Genomic DNA, 18,774 nt, shown 5'->3' with positions numbered 1-18,774 from the left:
GATTCATGATTTTTAAGAAAGAGGCAGCTTTGTGGAGCTGGGTAGCCCAGGATGAGAAGTGAGGAAGTCCACACAACACTTCTTTTGAATTTTGGATGCTTAATTGATTTAATGTCCCAGACTCTTTTCTTTTTTTTTAAGTTGAGTATGAATTAAATGAGGCAAGCATTAAAAACAAAACAGAACTTTTTAAGCTTGCTTGTCTGCATTCTTTCCTAGTCTGTGACCACAGCATTCTTTTAATTTGTAGCTGTAATGATACAGACGTTGACCAGCCTCATTATTTTATAGGTATGTGATGTGGTCCTTCATGGTCAGTTGAGTGTGTAAGAAGAATGGCCTGGGAATGAGGCCAGAGCTCTGGCTGGTCCTAGTACAGACCAGACTTGCAGCGGGACAGCCTGCAGCTTCTACCCGTGTGTCTGATGGGTGCCAGATGTGCAGGGCCAGCCAGCAGGCCGTCAGAGGGGCGCTGATCTGTGGTCTTTATAACTAAAGAGGGAGATGTAAATAACCAGTCAAGTGGCAGATTTTTCTCTAGTGAGCCTCGTGCCATGAGTCCTTTCAGTTAACTTCAGCTGAGTTCTGTCAAGAGCCTCCCAGGTGACTCAGATGGTGAAGAATCTGCCTGCAATGCAGGAGACCTGGATTTGATCCCTGGGTTGGGAAGATCCCCTGGAGAAGGGAATGGCTACCCACTCCAGTATTCTTGCCTGGAAAATTCCACAGACAGAGGAGCCTGGTGAGCTACAGTCCATGGGGTCACAAAAGAGTCACATGACTGAGCACACGTGTGCGCACGTGCACACACACACACACACACACACAGTCAACATTTTAGGGAACCCTGCTCAGAGACAAAGTTTTCTGGAATTTGTCAGTAACATGTTCTCAAGTAACATTAAAAACAGATACTTTATTGGGCTTCCCTGGTGGCTCAGTGGTGAAGAATCCGCCTGCTAATGCAAGAGACACGGGCTCAACCCCTGGGTCAGGAATATCCCCTGGAGAAGGAAATGGGAGCCTATTCCAGTGATTCCTGCCTGGGAAATCCCATGGACAGAGGAGCCTGGTGGGCTACAGTCCATGGGGTTACTAAAGAGTTGGACACGACTTCGCAAGTCAACAGCAGCAAAGTACTGCCGGCATTTTAGGGAACGCTTCTTAGAGACTGAGCTTTCTGCAATTTTTCAGTAGCAGGAAGATTTGTTCTCATTTCAAGTAACACTAAAAATGTTTAATGGTCGGATAATATTCATCGTTAAAATCTTCGAGGTTGAGAGTGATTTCTTTTCCCCGGTATAGTTTGTGTAATTTTGTCATTGACATGATGGCCTCCCTCAGTCAGTACTAGTTTTTGTCTTTAAAGTGTGTTTGGAAGGTACAGACTTGGTGCACTGTATCATGGGGTGCCTTAGCTGCTCAGTCTCTTGGCCCCACTCATCCTGCTTTGGTTGGGGCAGTGCCTCCCTTCCCATACGGCTTCCCCCACATCCCTTTTAAGACCAATTAGTGAGAAAGGCATGCTCTTGTTCTTTCCCATCTACAGGGTAAAAAAAAAAAAAAATGCCCCTCAAAATATGATTATATGATTTATTTACTCTTTATTTTTTGACTATGCTGCAGGGCTTGCAGGATCTTAGTTCCCCAACCAGGGATTGAATCTGGGCCTTCAGCAATGAAAGCTTGGAGTCCTAACCACTGGACTACCAGGGAATTCCCTCTATGACTTATTAAGCACAAAATGGGTTATAGTTGAGACAGTACTCCAAGTAAAAAATAGCAGCTGCTTGCGTTTGAACTTTGAAGCAGTCTTCAATGCAGTTTTAGGAGGAGGCGTCTATAATGCTCATTTAGCATTATCTGAGACTTAATCCAGGATCCAAAGTGAGTTTTCAGAGGTTACAGGGAGAGTTATTGGAGAAGGGCATGGCAACCCACTCCAGTATTCTTGCCTGGAGGATCCCATGGATAGAGGAGCCTGGTGGGCTACAATCCATAGGGTCACAGAGTCGGACACAACTGAAGCGACTTAGCATCATGCAAAGGGAGGGTTATTGCCAAAAAGATCACCACCCCAGTATTTCTTTACTGTTGATCTTGATATTATATGGTTATGCAGTTCTTTTGGTTTTAATTAGAACTTTTAATTATACAATGATTAGTGAATATTTACTTGTGAAAAGCATGTTAAAACAGAATTTTAAAGTAAGATACTCCCTAAACCCTATCCCACTACCTCCTAAACACTACCCCCTTCCCCTCCCCTCCCAATCCTGATCTGGTGTTCCTTCTGGATAGAATTTTGTAAAGTGTATCTTTTCAGACCTTTGCTCCACATTAATATGCCTGCAGAATCACCTGGCAGATTCTTTTTTTTTTTTTTGGGCAGATTCATTTTGAAAAGTAAATTAGCATGTCTCTCATCAGAGAAGTGGAGTGAGTCATTTTTTTCCCTCTAAGTTTGCCCATCCGGGGCTGTCTCAATCTAAAACTCAAAGAGTGTGCCTTTAAGGTATATAAAGTATCTTAAAGGTTGATTGAATTTTGCAAAATGGAAACACATGCAGCTCTTTCAGTATTTTAATGAGGCTGAGTGTTTTGTGGCAAGCAGTTAGTTTGAGATGATCCCCTGGGAGCTTTTCCAGGAAAACAACTGTCACATAGTGCTATTTTGTCATTTCATTTTGGCTGATGCTGAGTTTTTAAAATATAAAACCAGATTTTCTTTTAGGATTAAGTCACTGGTTTTTTGGGGTTTGTTTGTTTGTTTTTTTCTTTATATTTATTGTGTGTGTTAAGTGGTAGGGGAGGTAATGAAGGTGAAATCCTTGCAAAGTTTAGCTGAGTAATTTTTATTATGAGAAAACCTGTTGTGAATTCTTCCACGTGCACAGAGAGGGAGATGAAAACATGCTTTTTTCTTTGAGGCAAAACTTCTTCTACCTTAATACATGGAGCCACTTTGATTTCTCACTTTAAAATGTCTTTATGTGGGGGGGGGGGTTTTTATGGTAAGGACAAGAGAAAGGCTGGACATTTGGTTTGTGAAGCGAGATGTGCAAACTGTTCTCTGATCCCCAGATTGTAGGAGTAGAACACATGGAAACAAGAGGGCCAGAAGATGGACTTGAAAAGTCAATAGGGGTGACTTTCAAACAGTGGGATTGGCCAAAAATTTTGGGTGTTTGTGTAAGATTTTAGAGAAAAATCAAAACAAACTTTTTGGGCAACCCCCAAAAGTCACTCGCACAACGAGGAAGCACCCACGCCTGCTGTCTTTTTTGCCCATCATCTGTGACAGAGGTCTCCACTGTCTAAGCCAGAATCGCCTGTCTTTGTGCATTTTGCTCTGTCCTGTGTATGTTCGAATCAGAATGGCATAGAGCTTCAAAAACAGCAAGAAGGCTTGTTCCTTTCGAGAATGAACGCGCCCCGTCGATTTCCAGATTTCCCTCTTCAACACCCAGGAAGATAAAAACACAGGAGAAATGGCACTCTGGCCTCCGAGGGAGAATTAAACCTTTCAGCGTGAGTTGGTCACATCCATCACAGGGAGGTCTGTGCGAAGTGACCAGTCAAGGGTGATAAACGGGTAGTCAGCTGTGCATGGCCTGCCCCACGGGCCCAGTTGCCATGGCAGCGCCCGGTGGCATTTGGCCCCCTGCGTGCCTAACCTAGATTAGCAGCAGGGCCCGTGGGCTCAGCCCGGGGAAGGTGCTTCCAGCCAGACGACGGCAGCGCGCCCAGCATCCCAGCCCCATCCCAGGTCTTCCATCCCCTTCTTCCATATAGGCAGGCTCTTTTCTTCTTTTAGTGCACGGGAGCGAGAAAGAGGGGGCTCACTTCTCACCAGTCCTTCCAGAGCTGTGGTTTCTTCTTTTTATCTTGGTGTTCTAGCACATGGGCCCAGACCCCCAAGGAGAAGCGTTTGAAAGGTGGGAGTCAATGGGCATGACAGGCCTCAGCGTGGGGTTGACCCAGTGACTGCTTTCGGGCGCTGACTGGGCAGCTTTGACCTCCTCAGAGGTCTCCCCGACCTCTTTGGAAGTGAGCGCCCCCTGGCAGCTTTTGGCTGTCCCAGCTTCCTTCAGGTTCCCAGGCTCCTTCCTGATGGAGAGGGCTGGAATTCTGTCCGTGAGAGCATCTAGGATGCAGCCCACCTTAGTAATGGCTCATGGATCTCATATGTCACTGCTTTCTTGCCAGGTACTGGAAATTGAAGCCTGTGGTTTCTTCCTCCATTGGTCTTTCTAGTTCATTTAATTAAAAAAAAAAAATGTGGTCGAGGAGGTGGTTTAATGCATTTTGCAGAAATCTTTCTGAGACATCCGCATCGAACCTTTCAGACAGTGGACAATAGTGCGTAATCCAAGAACCTGGCTGCTTGTTGTCGCTCAGTCACTCAGTCGTGTCCAGCTCTTCGCAACCCCATGGACTGTAGCCTGCCAGGCTCCTCTGTCCGTGGGATTTCTCAGGCAAGAATCCTGGAGTGGGTTGCCATTTCCCTCCCTAGGGGATCTTCCCGACCCATGAATCGAACCGGCGGCTGCTACATTGGCAGGCAGCTGGAGCCATCAGGGAAGCCCTAAGAACTTGGCTACTGCTAAGTAATTCCCTATCTAGGAATGGTTTTGCACACTCTTGGTGAAACTCATGAATATCTGCTGGGTGGTCAGACTTTGCACCCCGCCCCGCCCGGAGCACTTCAGCACGTGGGCTTGTTTTCGAATGCAGTCAACCGCTTCTAATCACCATGTGACTTGTTTCTCTCCCCCCCAGGTGGGGACTCCTGGGCTGACCAGAAAGCTGGCACCGAGGGCCTAAGAATATGGCCTAGGTCAGCCGACCAGAAGTTAATGGGAGCGGAGCCCAGGATCGGGCATATAATGGCTACTTTAGTGCAAGTTTATTTACAGCCTGTTCTTAAAAGAAATTAATGTGAACAGCCCCTGAACACATTAGAGATGACTTGTGAATCCAGAGGTTATTATGGGGTCAGTGACCTTAAATCTGTAAATTAAAAAAGGTTCTAACATAAGCATTGTAGCACAGTTTTTATAATTTGAAGAGCAACTTCATGCTGTCATTACCCACCTCCACCGTCTCTTTTTTTCCCTTTCCCTCCCTCCTCCCTTCCTCCCATTCCCAGGGCCCACTGTTGAGTCCTTAGGCAGGGACAGACCTGTGTGAATACGTTTAACTGAACATGTGTTTTATGGCTCCAAGAGGCTCCCCCGACAGGCATAATACCCGAATTGTTGATATGTACCTCTCTGAGATAAGGGATTATAAGGAATTATGCGTGATGCATGCATGCTAAATTCAGTTCAGTCACTCAGTCGTGTCTGACTCTCTGTGACCCCATGGACTACAGCACGCCAGGCTTCCCTGTCCATCACCAACTCCCAGAGTTTGCTCAAACTCATGTCCATCAAGTCGGTGATGCCATCCAGCCATCTCGTCCTCTGTCATCCCCGTCTCCCCTGCCCTCACTCTTCCCCAGCGTCAGGGTCTCTTCCAACGAGTCGTGCTCAAGGGTGCTCAGTCATGTCCAACTCTTTGTGGTCCACCAGGCTCCTCTGTCCATGGGATTTCCCAGGCAAGAATCCTGAAGGTGCGTAGTCATTTCCTTCTCCAGGGGGTCTTCCCAGCCTAGAAATCGAACCTGTGTCTCCTGCATTGGCAGGCGGATTCTTTACCAGTGAGCCACCTGGGAAGCCCGGTAAGAAATGATGACTGATTGTAAATTAGCACACTTGAGCGTGCCTTCTGGTTCTGTGCAGCCAAACAGTTGTTCAGAGCACAGGCTTTGGTGTCAGGTGACCTGTACTTTAATTTCCAGTACAATTTAATATTTATATTAAATATTTAATTTTTATAAATAATTTAATAATAATAATAGCAAGATCATCTCTGAACCTTTTTTTTTCCCACCTGGGGAACAGAGTTAATGTCTCCTTCTCACAGAGCAGTTGTGAATATTGTATAGACTCATGCGATGTCCCTAAAGCAGTGCACGCTGATTGGCCTGTGCTAAGTGAGGGCTGTCCTTGGCTCTGCCCTTCTCAGCCTCACTGTTATTTTTCTGGGTGAGCCTGAAGCAGTTATAGAACCCCCGAAGACTGTGCTCTCTCATGCTCTCCAGAGCCACGTAGAAACTTGTTCAACATGCAGACTTCAGGTGCCACACCAGATTGACTCAGTCAGAAACTCTGGGGGCAGGTCTCTGAGGTCTGGGTTTGAACAAGTTCTCCTGGTGCTTCTGAGGCTCACTGAAGTTTGAGTACCTCTTGTCCAATGCAGAGAGCTGTGAAGAAATCAGTGAAGGGGAACTCGTCCCTTGGTGTCTGCTGGGCGCGGTGCCGGGACCTCCTTTGACATCAAAATCCCCGGGTGCTCACGTCCCTCATAGGAAATGACCTCCTACGGTCCCTCTAAGACTGAGAGTTCCTCATCTCCAGACACGAAAGACCAGCTGTAAGGCACTGGATGTGAACAGTGATCAAGTCTGACAAGACTGATGTAGGGATAAAGTGATGCTGTGAGATCAAGAATGCATCCCCTGCCCCCTCCCCCTCTTCATGCCAGAGGAAAAACTGCCACCTTTAATTAAGAGAAATGGTAGTCAACTTGTAATTATTCAAAGGTAATTACAGAGTTTATGAATCACATAGGGCATTTACTGCTTCCTAAAATCCCCTCATTTAAAATTCTTCCATCCACCCCCTCCTTGCTGCACCTTGGTTTAAAACCAGTGATGTGTAAGATGCTGAACAATGGTTTACTCATGCTACTCACTGAGTTAATGTTTTTAAAATGTAAACTTCCCCCATTTTCAACAGGAAACCAAGAAAAAGAAGATACTCATGAGAAAATGTGCACGATGACTTTAACAAATCATTCCTTAAGCCACTGGAAACTTGGTTGTTGTTTAGTCACTAAGTCTTGTCTGACTCTCTGTGCCTCCATGGACTGCAGCGTTCCAGCCTCCTCTGTCCTCCACTATCTCCTGGAGTTGGCTCAAGTTCACATCCATTGACTCATTGATGCCGTCCAACCATCTCATCTGCTGCTGCCCCCTCTCCTTTTGCCTTCAATCTTTCCCAGCATCAGTGTCTTTTCCAGCTGCAAACTTAATAAGTAAAAGCCAAGTAAACCAGAAAGCCACCGGTATGACTGGCAAAATCCTGTTAATTACAAGAAAGTAGACATTCTAGAGAAAATGAGGGCTCACAGTTTACCCTGTGTTGTCCTGGGGCTTGGATTGGTCACTTCCTGTCTCTTCTGCCTTCCTCTGCCCTGCCAGGGGCCTTGGTGAGCAAGACCCAAGAGGGAGTTGCCCAGCAGACAGTGTGGGTGAGAGTGAGTTTTCTCTCACCAAGTTTAGACCTCATAAAACTCATCCTACCGGTGACACCTGGGATGGCTTTTCCCCACTTCACTATTTTGGGTTTCTTAGTTGAAAGGTAATGGTGAATAAGGAAAAAAAATACTCAAAGTTCATCTCAAAACTGACATAGGGGGAAAAAAGCGCCCAATAAAGTCTTTTAAGAGCCTAAAGGAAAAAAAAAAATTGCTCTAATATTACATATGTCTGCCAGTGAAATCTGGGTGTGGCTTTTGAACTTTTTTTTTTTTTTTTTTTTTTTTAGTTAATGAAGTAAAACCTTTAACTAAGCAGAATCTTTAGTAGAATTTCTTCCTGGTAGGAGATATGCGCCTCAGTTTTTGAGTCACGAGCCAGTGTTTGAAATTTTGTAAAGTTGGGTTCTTCTCATTATTTATGTAGCAGCTTGTATTATTTTGGAATAAAAATCTAGAAGCGTGGTAAAACCCCTAATGATCAATTTAAAATACTTTCGTAACTGTAAACCAGTGTAGCTTGTCTTCACGTGCATGCAATTGACAGGAAACTTAAGCAAGGACCCTGAGCAGCCTACTAGTTAAGGCACTGGAATTACACATGCTCAGTGTTTAATCCAGGACTGAGAATTTTGTCATTTAGGGTTCCCTTTTTTAAGAAAGGTAGGAGTTACTCAGAAGTGGGCAGAGCTCTTTTAACAGAGCCACGGGATGTGAACACTCATAAGCGAATCAGGCTCTAGAAACTCCACTGATGTAACCAGCAGAATCGGGCAAGGGAGAACCTTGCAGACACCCTTGCAGAGCTGCGTCCCCTTTTACGTGCGCCTGTGTGGGGTGTCTGTACCAGGTAGCTTTGCAGAAGAGAAGCTTGGGAGTTCCAGTTGCGTTGAGGACTTGTGATATGCCCCACCCCTCCCTGCAAAAACAAAGTGGCCGTGAAACAAGTTTGAAGGAAAAGCTGCTTTCTCTTCAACCCTCTTAAACTTGGCTCTCACAGTTGGATGTTAATGCTACGTGGTTCTTTTCCTTGTTTTTCAGCCAACAAGGATCACCAAAATCATAAAACCATTGCAGGAATTCTGGAGTGGTCAACGGGTCCATTGCACTGCTGTCACCCAGAAATAAGTCTGTCTCAAGTGTGTGAGTTTCAGATTCTCATTAAAGAAGACTCCATAAGTCAGTTTTTGGTTTAGTTTTCCCTCAGCATTTTCAGTACATTGACTCACATAAATGGTCAACATTGTTGTCCTCTTAAAATCTGTTATCAAAATGCCCCATCATCGAGGAAAAGTTTGTGCTGTCGTGGTCCAAGCAGGTAATTCTTTACTGCATCCCAGTGAATTCAACTGGGTGGGTTAGCCTCTACCATGCCATTCCCCTCCCCCAACCTATAGACTGAAAGTCTATAGAAATAGCAGAGTCATTTTTTAGTGATTATAATTTTTTAAACACTGTTCTTACACGTCTTTCAGAGTTATATTTTAAAAATTACAAGTAATACACTGTTAAGCCTAGCGACTCCTTTTAAATTAAAAAACATTGAGTGTTTAGCTTTTATGCAGAGTGCTCTGCATTAGCACCAGGAGACAGAAAAATATGAGAGGTTCTGTTATGATGGGTCTTCCTCTTTTCACGGGGAAAGGGGAAAAGAGAGGGAGAACCACATGATATATCGTTAGGTGGATTGGAGGAAGCCTTGAGTGTGGGTGAAATTGGAGTCACTCCAGATAGTTACTGGTAGTTGGAAATCGGGGCTAGTGTATGTGGTTGAGAGAGAAGCAGAAGAAATTCATATCATGAAAATGAAAGCATCAAAGTCTGCAATGTCACTGGGAAGCAGGGAGTAGGCTGGTGTGCCTTGGAATATAGAGGTGATTTGCAGGAGAATCATACTTTGTGGGTACACGGGTCCTGGAAGAATGGTTATCCTTCAGTGAAAGGGGGTTCTGGGGTTGGGGGGATTAGAACAGGAGGGTGCCCTTGACCAGATGTGTTTCAGAAATGGACATGGCTGTCAGGTAGAATGCACATGATGGGCCAGCTGGCAGGCAATGAGGTCATTTTTGGGGTCGATCTAGATCATGGGGGAATTTTTAATGCCAAAGCAAGGGTTGAGAGTTGATTATGTAGCAGCAAAGAGCCGTTGAACACTTAACCAGAGCCTTAGGTCAGATTTCTTTCCAAGAGAAGGCTAAATTAGAGGGATGCAACATGGGGGAGGCAGGGAGACCAATCAGTAGGCTCAGGTCAGGAAAATCAGAGAAGTCCTGAGAGAGGTCGAGAAAGGGGGTGGAGGGGAGGGTGTCTAGCAGTAAGGCTAGAATTTTAAGGCCCATAGTGCCTTGGAGAGACAGCTGAATATTTTTAGATTTATTCAGATAATAAACTGGGGGAATGGTTCAGTAGATATGCTAAAGCACGTCTATGAGGACAGAAGTCTTCCAATGATTTTTCTTTTTTTTTTTTTCCTTCAAATAATTAAAAAAAAATTTTGGCTGTGTGTGGTCTTCCTCGTTGTGTGGTCTTTTCTCTAGCTGTGATGCGTGGGCTTCTCATTGCAGTGGCTGCTCTTGCTGTGGAGCACGGGCTCTAGGGCATTTGGGCTCCAGGAGTTGTGGCTCTCGGGCCCTAGAGCACAGGCTCAATAGTTGTGGTCCATGGGCTTCCTTGCTGTGAGGCACGTGGGATCTTCCCGGGTCAGGGATCGAACCCATGTCACTTGCACCTGGCAGGTGGATTCTTCGCCACTGAGCCACCAGGGAAAGCCCCTTCTTAACAGTTCTTATTTTCATTATTTTTCCATATCACGTGTGGGGTTGGGATGGCCTGGCCTCAGTTCTGACCTAAGGCAAGCCCACTTCTGGTTTATACGCTGAAACTGCACTCTTGTGGGTTTCCATTTTTTGTGATTTGACAGATCTTAACCCCTTCGGTGCCAAGGCTGATGATTTAGGATACATTTTTATGTGGTTTAAGTTCGGCCATCAGATTATAGGTTTCTCTGTGGTAGAGCTGACATCTAAAATCGGATTTTCCCATCCTTGACACTTGAAATGAGAAATAAAAATTATCTTTTCAGGTTTACATGCTAAGACACTTCCAGGAGAGTGGGCTGAAAAGAAAGTAAATGCTGTTTTGGGTGCCTCGTAATCTTTTAATTATGAAATAAGCCCTTTGATTTTAATCTTCCAAAATGTACAATACTGATCCAGGAAAACAGCCTTTTTAAAGTTCACATCCTGCTGACTTCTTCAGATGAAAAGCTTCCACCTCTACCTGGTATTTTGCAGACTGAAAGCAAAAATATCATTAATCTTGTCTCAGTTCCCCCACCGACTATAAAAGACTGTTCCGTTTGGAGTCAGCCCTGAGCCACAAAGGCAGGCGGGCAAAATGAATGCTTAGGTTTCCAGAGCCAGGACTGGAGCTGGAGGGTCACAGCCAGTTAGTTGACTGTGGCCTTAATTTAGGAGCAGGATGAGACACTTGGGCTTTCTTTCTTTCTTTTTTTAGTATTTGTTTTTATTTATTTATTTGGCATGCAGGCTCTTCGTTTCGGCATGAGGGATCTGGTTCCCTGACCAGGAATCGAACCAGGCCCCCTGCATTGGGAACTTGGAGTCTTAGGTACTGGACCTCCAGGGAGGTCCCTTGGGCTTTCTATAAATGATCTCTCTGTTGTCACAGCTTTCTGAGCTGTCCTTGCCTCCCTCACAAACGTGCGTACGCAGCAAGGCTTGGATACTGATAAACTTTGTTTCTGTTCTTTTGTGGCGTCTGAAGCAGCTTATACAATGAAGACAGAAACCTGCTTCGAATTAGAGAGAAGGAAAGACGCAACCAGGAAGCTCACCAAGATAAAGAGGCATTTTCTGAAAAGATCCCCCTTTTTGGAGAGCCATACAAGGTATTTCTTGAATATGGGAAAGTCCGATTTATCAGCATGCTTGACTTTGTGTTGAAAGTGAGTCTGAACAAGGGTTGTAACTGTGGAAATAAGACAGTTATCCTAGAGATTGTTTTTGAAAACAAAATATAAAAGTTCTCAACCTCATTAATCAAAATGTTCAAAGTTTGTGGTTTTCTTTTGTAATGTTCGTGTCCTGTATTTAGTAATATTTGTCCATGGCAGGCTTCTCAACAGGGGAATTGGGTTGAAGTTGCATGTTAAATTCTGTGTTACACATTATATTGAGATGTTTCTTTTCTAATGGCGTTATGTAACGTGGTTACTAAATGGTGATTTCCCTTCTTGCTTTGTCCCTTAGTATCTAACTCTGCTGTCTTCTCTTTTTTCAGACAGAGAAAGGTGATGAGCTATCCAGTCGGATACAGAACATGCTGGGAAACTATGAAGAGATGAAGGAGTTCCTCAGTAGCAAGTCCCACCCCCAGCGCTTGGATGCTTCCGAAAATAGGCTGGGGAAGCCGAGATACCCTTTATTTCCTGAGAAGGGGAGCAGCATTCCACCCCACTCCTTGCACACCAGTGTCCACCACCAGCCCGTTAACACTCCCGCCTGTGGACCACTTCCTGCTGGTAACGTCGGCCACCACCCAAAGATGGCACAGCCAAGAATGGAACCAATGCCAAGTCTCCAGGTCAAAAGCTACGGCCCACTGGACAGCCAGCACCCGACCCCAGAGCGCCTCGGTCAGGAGGGGTACGGCTCTAGTCTTCTCAAGAAGGGTGACCGCAGGGCTGAGGGAGACCACTGTGCCCTGGCGACAGACTCCGCTCCGGAGAGGGGACTGTCGCCGCTCTTCTCTGTGCCTTCCCCGGTGCCCCCTTTGTCGCCCGTACATTCCAGCCAGCAGCCTGCGCCCAGGACGCAGGGAAGCGGCCAAGTCCCCGGCGGCAGCGGTCGCAGCAAAGGCTGCTGCCTGGCCACGTCTCCCAAGGGCCCAGCCGTAAAGGTGCATGATAAGGAGCCCCCTCACGACGGCACAGTGCCAGGGGCCAGCCTCGGGGTGGCCCCTGCTCAGCCACCTGCTCAGACCTTCCCCCCGCCCTCCCTCCCCTCCAAAAGCCTTGCAATGCAGCAGAAGCCCACGGCTTATGTCCGGCCCATGGACGGTCAAGACCAGGCTCCTAGCGAGTCTCCTGAACTGAAACCTCTGCCGGAGGAGTACCGGCAGCAGACCTTTGAGAAATCAGACTTAAAAGTGCCTGCCAAAGCCAAGCTCACAAAGCTGAAAATGCCTTCTCAGTCAGTCGAGGTGAGTGGAAGTTCATATCTGGGGCGATTCCTGCGGGAAGGAAGATCCGAGGGGTGGTGTTCTGGAGGTTTCGGGGCAGGGGTGTCTGTGGCCTTTGTGGAGGGAGATTCCTTCCTGGCTTTAGGATCTTGTTGCACACAGGAAACTCAGGTCCGAGGTGGATTACTGATGACAGATATTGAAATGTGATTTGTGGGAGGTTTTGAAAAATCTTTTTATTGAGCCATGATTTACATGCAGTAAAATTTAGAGATGGTTAGAGGACAGTTACTCTGTTTTGAAAAATGTGTACACCTGATCAATGTATATACCTGTACAGCCCGGAACCCAGTCAAGGCAAAGAACAGTTCTGTCATGAAAGTTCCAGAAAGGTTTTGAGCTGTCTTGGATATTTTTGACTTTGTGGGGCAGGGGCATTGACTTCATTAAAGAAAATATAAAGAAAACAATTGTTTTGGTTGATACATGCTCTGCCCCAGTTAGTTCTTCCTCAGATCCAAACCATAAAAACAAGAGGTCAAAATGTTGAAGGCAAAGTATTAATTTTTAAAGATTTGTTCCCTGTAAATTGTAAGAAACTTTGAAACTAAATTTCTGTTTTATTTTATTTACCACCTACAAAAGAAGAGTGGGGGTGTGGTGACATCTCATTTGAGAGTGAGTCACAAATATAATACAGAATGTTATTCAACGATGGCTTTTTGATGAAACCAAAACACTCAATCTTTTTCAACAAAGAAAAAATTCATTTTCTGCTCTTTTGACAAACGGCAGTGTGGTGCTTGAATGAGGAGAATCAGAGCACTCGTCCTAGCACTGCAGTTCTAAATTAGCAGCAGTTATTCAGGTTCACATTTGTAGTGCAAAGTGAAATGTTTGAAGTGAATTTATTTTAGCACTTATCTGTTAAGGTAAAGCCTGTGGTTCAATTGCATGTATAGACATTCTAATTTGCAAACCTATTGCTCAAAGACTTGTGTGTGCACCCAGATACCAGTGTTGGAAGGTTTAAAAAAAAAAGACTCCAGGATCCTCAGCTGGAAAGATAACCCTTATCTTGAAGGAGGAAAATCTGTTTCTTTGGGACTTCAGCTTTTAGTTTAGGAGAGGTTAGGGTTCTGGCCACAGTTAACTCTTGAGCTGGAGTGTCTCTGGATATCTTCAAAATGTGACTGGTTTGCGGGCTGAAGAAAAGTTAGAAATGGCTGGGGGTGAGGGGGTGGTCAGAGAGGATGGTAGAAATGACCAAGATGGCAGAACTTTCCCTTTAACCCTGTAAGTTATACACATTCACTGCTGTGAGGCATTTATTGAACATTTTGTGCTGGGATGAGTGGTGGGGAAGGGCAGAGAATGAAGGTGGAGAAGAATAGAGGTCCTTCCTCCTGTGGTCAGTCATGTTTGACTTATGGTGATCCTATGGACTGTAGCCCACCAAGCTCTTCTGTCCATGGGATTATCTAGGCAAGAATACTGGGGTGAGTTACCATTTCCTCCTCTAGGGGATCTTCCCGATCCAGGGTTTGAACCCATGTCTCCTGCATCTCCTCCATTGCAGGCCCATCTCCTCCACTGGGCCACTGGGGAAACCCTTATGATCAGTCAGCCCTCCTTATAATTCAGAAAGAACGTATTGGAATTTTCTTTGCTTTATTTATCAAATAAAGTCTGTTATATTTCCTAGTTTTTTAAAAAAGGTAAGGGGACAGTTTGACTTTTTTCCTTCCAAAAGAAAACTAAGCAACTAAATTTGCTTTAAAATAATTTTAAGGCAAATTACCAAATATTTGCATTGTCTGCCAAATGCCCAATCATATGGGTAAGCCCAGGATGGGTCCCTGCCCCAGAGAGAAGGCAGGCTAGTGTGAAGGTCGGCCTATACACATGACAACAGTTCAAAAACTGTCTGCTACTAGGTGCATAGAGGAAGTCTCAAACTTCAGCCTTAAGATTGTGAGCCCACGTAAATTCAGCCAACAGGTTTTCCTGTAGATTTTTTAGGTGAGAGAATGACAGATAACATTTTGCTTTATTGGTTTAAAAAAAAAAAGATAAGGCCAGTTGAGATGTCTCCAGGGTCTTAAAACTCCATGGACTTAATACATATTTCAAACATAGGATCGCATTAGGTGGCCCTTGCATATTTTCTTTTTAACTTGTTTTTAATTGGGTCATGGCTTCACAGGGTTGTATTGGTTTCTGCCTTAACACGAATCAGCCGTAAGTGTACATAATCTTGCATATTTTCTGAGTGGATGTTTTTGGACTGAACAAAATCCTCCATAGATTTGGTGATAAGAGAATGGGATTTTCTTTCTTTTTTTTTTTTTTAATTTGCTATCAGCAAATGAGTAGAGGTAAACATTTGGTCTTCAGCCTGTTTGTAGTCAGCCTTCATTTTAACGTGGTAGCTCCGTCCGGCCTCTGAGCAGGGCTGTCAGGTCAGTGGCTGCTGTGATGCCAACTGTCTTGGAGTCCCTGGGCGGCGTGGGTGGCATAGGTGGATGGGGCTGAGGCTCGGGCAGATGGAGGGCTCTGGGCAAAGAATTGTAATGAAGGGGAGTCAGTCTGGGGAGCAGGAGTACTGGTGCTCTCTGGCTAGAGTTTAGATTTGTTTTTAGCTCTTTTAAGTAAGATCTTGCATTTCACAGACTTACCATTTATTTTTCAGTTCGTAGACCCAATAAGATGACAATACTTTATGGTTTTTAAGACATATAGATTGGATTTAAAAATCTCAAATTTTAGTATTCTGGTGAATCAAAGAAAAGCATAGAGGGTGGGGGACAGGAAAGAAAAGCAGGGAGCTAACCCCAGAGCAGGTAAACTCTGAATGTAGAACAAGAAAATAAGCAACCTCTTGGGCTGTTTGTGGCCGTGGTGCAGAAGCGCAGAGAATACCAGGGGCGGAAGGGGAAGTTGGCTGTTGATAGAGCTACGGGAAGGGACATGGGCATGGCTAAGTGGTTTTCCTTTATTTGCTGAATTCGTCCTAAGGCAGGTTGGAGGAGGTTTCCTTTCCTGGCTTTCTGTGCGTGAGGGTTTTGCGGTTTGTTTCTTTGTTCCCCCTTCCTTACTGCTTCCATCAAACCGTGTTGTTAAAAACGGGCCTAAATGGGAAAGTCATCTCGCCTGCCTGGAGTCCTTTATTGTCAAACCACGTGCATATGTATGAGTTCCTGACTAATGTCTGTCCTCCCAATTCATGGGAGACACTGAGCTTGTGTAGTTTAGTCGGTTCTCCTAGAGGATGGTACCCTTTCCGGGATGAGTCATGCTCACTGTTAAAACTCAGTCTCTCCTAAAATCCTGCAGGGAAAAAAATTACCACCGGGTCAGCATTCGGACTGAACAGAGGCCAGAGCACACAGTCTGTGCTGGGTTTCTCTCTGCGATGTTGATTTTAGTCTGTGTCAACTGGAAGATGTATAGCGGCTTGAAATGACCCATCTGAGGGTACAGCCAGAACTCTGCCGTCTCCTGTGGATGCCTTCCAGCTGCAGAGTTGCCACATCAGAGATGGAGCTGCCCAGATGGAAGGCTGAGATTCCTTTCTAGTGCTTTTCTACCTGAAGGGAACAAATGAGAGTGAGAGCAAAACCAAGGCATCTCTGTGTGATGTTCCTAAGCGTGGACTTTGGGCTGGAGGAGCTGTGCTTAGAGGCAGGACTGATGAAACACATTTTACTGAAAGGGAGAATTAGAGTAAGCGGAGGTAGGCATGTTACATTGTATACTGGATTCAGAATATTAGAATCTCATATATATTAAAAAACCTATAGCCCTTTCATTTTGCAGATAAAGCATAGAAGGGTGAAGGCACTTAATTTTGCTACAGTTTAGTTAGTAGCAGAGCAGTTTAGCTAGTAGAACTAACTGCTCAGTTCTAACTAAACTCTCAGTTCTACCATCTTTCTACTTCTGCTTTTTAAATCTGCATGGAGCAAAGTAAGGAAATCAGATAAGATATCGCTCAGTCTTTCCGACTCTTTTCCACCCCATGAACTGTAGCCCACCAGGCTCCTCTGTCCATGGGATTCTCCAGGCAAGAATACTGGAGTGGGTTGCCATTTCCTTCTCCAGGGGATCTTCCCAACCCAGGGATCGAACCAGATCTCCTACATTGCAGGCAGAGAATCTGTAGGCAGATTCTTTGCCATCTGAGCCACCAAGGAAGCCCCAAGTCAGAATGAGAAGTAAATCAGAAAGAGAAAAGCAAATACCATGTATTAATGCATATATATGGAATCTAGAAAAATGGTACAGATGAACCGGTTTGCAGGGCAGGAATAGAGATGCAGACAGAGAATGGATGTGTGAGGGGAAGGAGGGTGGGGTGAACTGGGAGGTTAAGACTGATGCATAGTCACACTACCCTGTGAAAAATAGCTAGTGGGAAGCAACTGCATAGCACAGGGAGCTTAGCTTCGTGCTCTGTGGAGGCCTGCATGGGCGGGAAGGGGTGGGAGGGAAGGTCAAGAGGGAGTGGAGACATATATATAGCTGATTCACTTAATAGTGTAGCAGAAATGCACACAGCATTGTAAAGCAATTCTACTCCCTCACAAAAAGAATATTCTTGGAGACCACTGGAGGGTCTTGAGCAGGAGAATGATACATCTGCTTTCTTTATTTTTGAAAAGCATCACTCTGGCTTCTGGGTGGAGAATGGCTTGGAGGGACAAAGGTGACCGAGTAGGGAGGCCAGACTGTGGGGCTAGGAGATGCCAATGGCTTGGAGTTAGGGTAACGGTAGTGGATGTGGTGAGAAGTAGACAGATTCCAGATATATCGGGCAGGGCTTTGTAATTGAAGGGAGATGTGAGTGGGCTTAAGGTGTGAGTGAAAGTGAGACATCAAGGAAGGATCTATTTTTTTGGGGGGTGGATGGGGGCAATAATGCCTTGCAACAAAATGGGATCTTAGTTCCCCGACCAGGAATTGAACCCTTGTCCCTTGCATTGAGAGCTTGGAGTCTCAACCACTGGATCACCAGGGAAGTCTGAGGAAGCTGCTATTAGAAAGGTTTGGGTGGTGAGATGATACCTGCTCCAGAGATGGAGTTGACCTGGGCCGAACAGGTTTGGAGGGAAAACCAGGAGCTCTGGGTAGATTGTACATTATGTTCGAGATACCGTTTAGTATCTAGGTAGACAGAACACGTTGACCATGGTCAGTAGTAGACCAGCCCAGAGAAAACATTAAGACTGGGTGTTTGTGGAGGGGTAAGAATCACAGGATTGGAAATAAATGAAATGGAGCCAGCATTCAATAAGCACATGGCACAGGTCAGTCAAATGGGAAAAATAGGAAAAGGGATGACAAACCACTCCAAGAAGTCCAGAAAGGCAGCATCTTAGCATGAGCAGTGGCCTCTGGTTCAGCCATGGGTCTTGGGACAAGAACAAGCAGAATTTGCCCTCTGCTGGGACAGAACCTCCAGCAACCATGGACCGGCTCTCAGGAGGAGAGTCGGTCCTCCCGGGGAGAGCCTTCAGCTGCTTGGCTCCGTGGGCTCATTTTAAGGAGTTATCTGTGGGTGTCATGGTCTTGCTCTTAAGACATTCATGACTCTATGGTAGACTTTTCAAAACAACTAATACAGATGTTCACACTGGTCACTGGGACTCCATTTTGAACCACTTGACATAGCTTAAATCCTGGAAGTTTCACACAAGATGCATGGAAATCATAACACAAAAGAAATATCATCTTAGCACTGGAAATAAATTTGGGCTGTGTTTGCATGTAGTGAGGGTTTGAAGTTTGGGGACCAGACAGGTGCAGCTGAAGAGGCCCTCAACCGGGCTTCCCTGGCTCAGTTCTACAATCTGTGGCAAGTTCAGGGGTGGGAAGAAATGGGGTCCTACTGGCTCTTTGGCAAAAAAAAAAATCAAAGATCATCTTGGAAATGTGAGAATCTGCTTATAGATGAAGGGAAAGGATAGGTTTCTGTTTTTTCCACTCAAGGTTTGAAGTGTATGTGTAAATATTTCAAATAACTTAACGCAAATAAGTCCCTGGAACCCAGCAAAGTTTACTGTCAGTTTAAATTTGCTTCTGCTTCTACATGCTCATATGGTCCTACGTCATTCCCCTCCAGAGAAATCTGGCTTTGAGATCTGATGGTTTCTCATTTCTGTAAAGCAATTGCTCTTCCCTGTGGCCTCTCATGACATCATTTGG

General features: G+C 45.3%; 1 protein-coding gene across 7 annotated transcripts in view; it reads left to right on the top strand.

Moving 5' to 3' along the window:
• The window catches only part of AFF1 (ALF transcription elongation factor 1), a 197,990-nt gene that overhangs the window by 87,300 nt on the left and 91,916 nt on the right, over positions 1-18,774 (top strand). For 3 of the 7 annotated variants that reach the window (XM_065914631.1, XM_065914635.1, XM_065914634.1), the window contains 2 exons: positions 11,155-11,275; positions 11,668-12,588. The exons of 1 other annotated variant lie outside the window; for it this stretch is intronic. In XM_065914631.1, coding sequence (XP_065770703.1) covers positions 11,155-11,275; positions 11,668-12,588 — 1,042 coding nt within the window. Of the gene's footprint in view, positions 1-11,151; positions 11,276-11,667; positions 12,589-18,774 lie in introns of all 7 variants that reach the window. 3 more of the 7 variants (XM_065914630.1, XM_065914632.1, XM_065914633.1) reach the window with 1 other exon arrangement.

The sequence above is a fragment of the Muntiacus reevesi genome, chromosome 22 (assembly GCF_963930625.1).
Source record: "Muntiacus reevesi chromosome 22, mMunRee1.1, whole genome shotgun sequence".
In the NCBI taxonomy this organism is placed as follows: Eukaryota; Metazoa; Chordata; class Mammalia; order Artiodactyla; family Cervidae; genus Muntiacus; species Muntiacus reevesi.
Note: the sequence above shows the minus strand (reverse complement) of the source record. Positions and strands in the feature narration are given on the sequence as shown.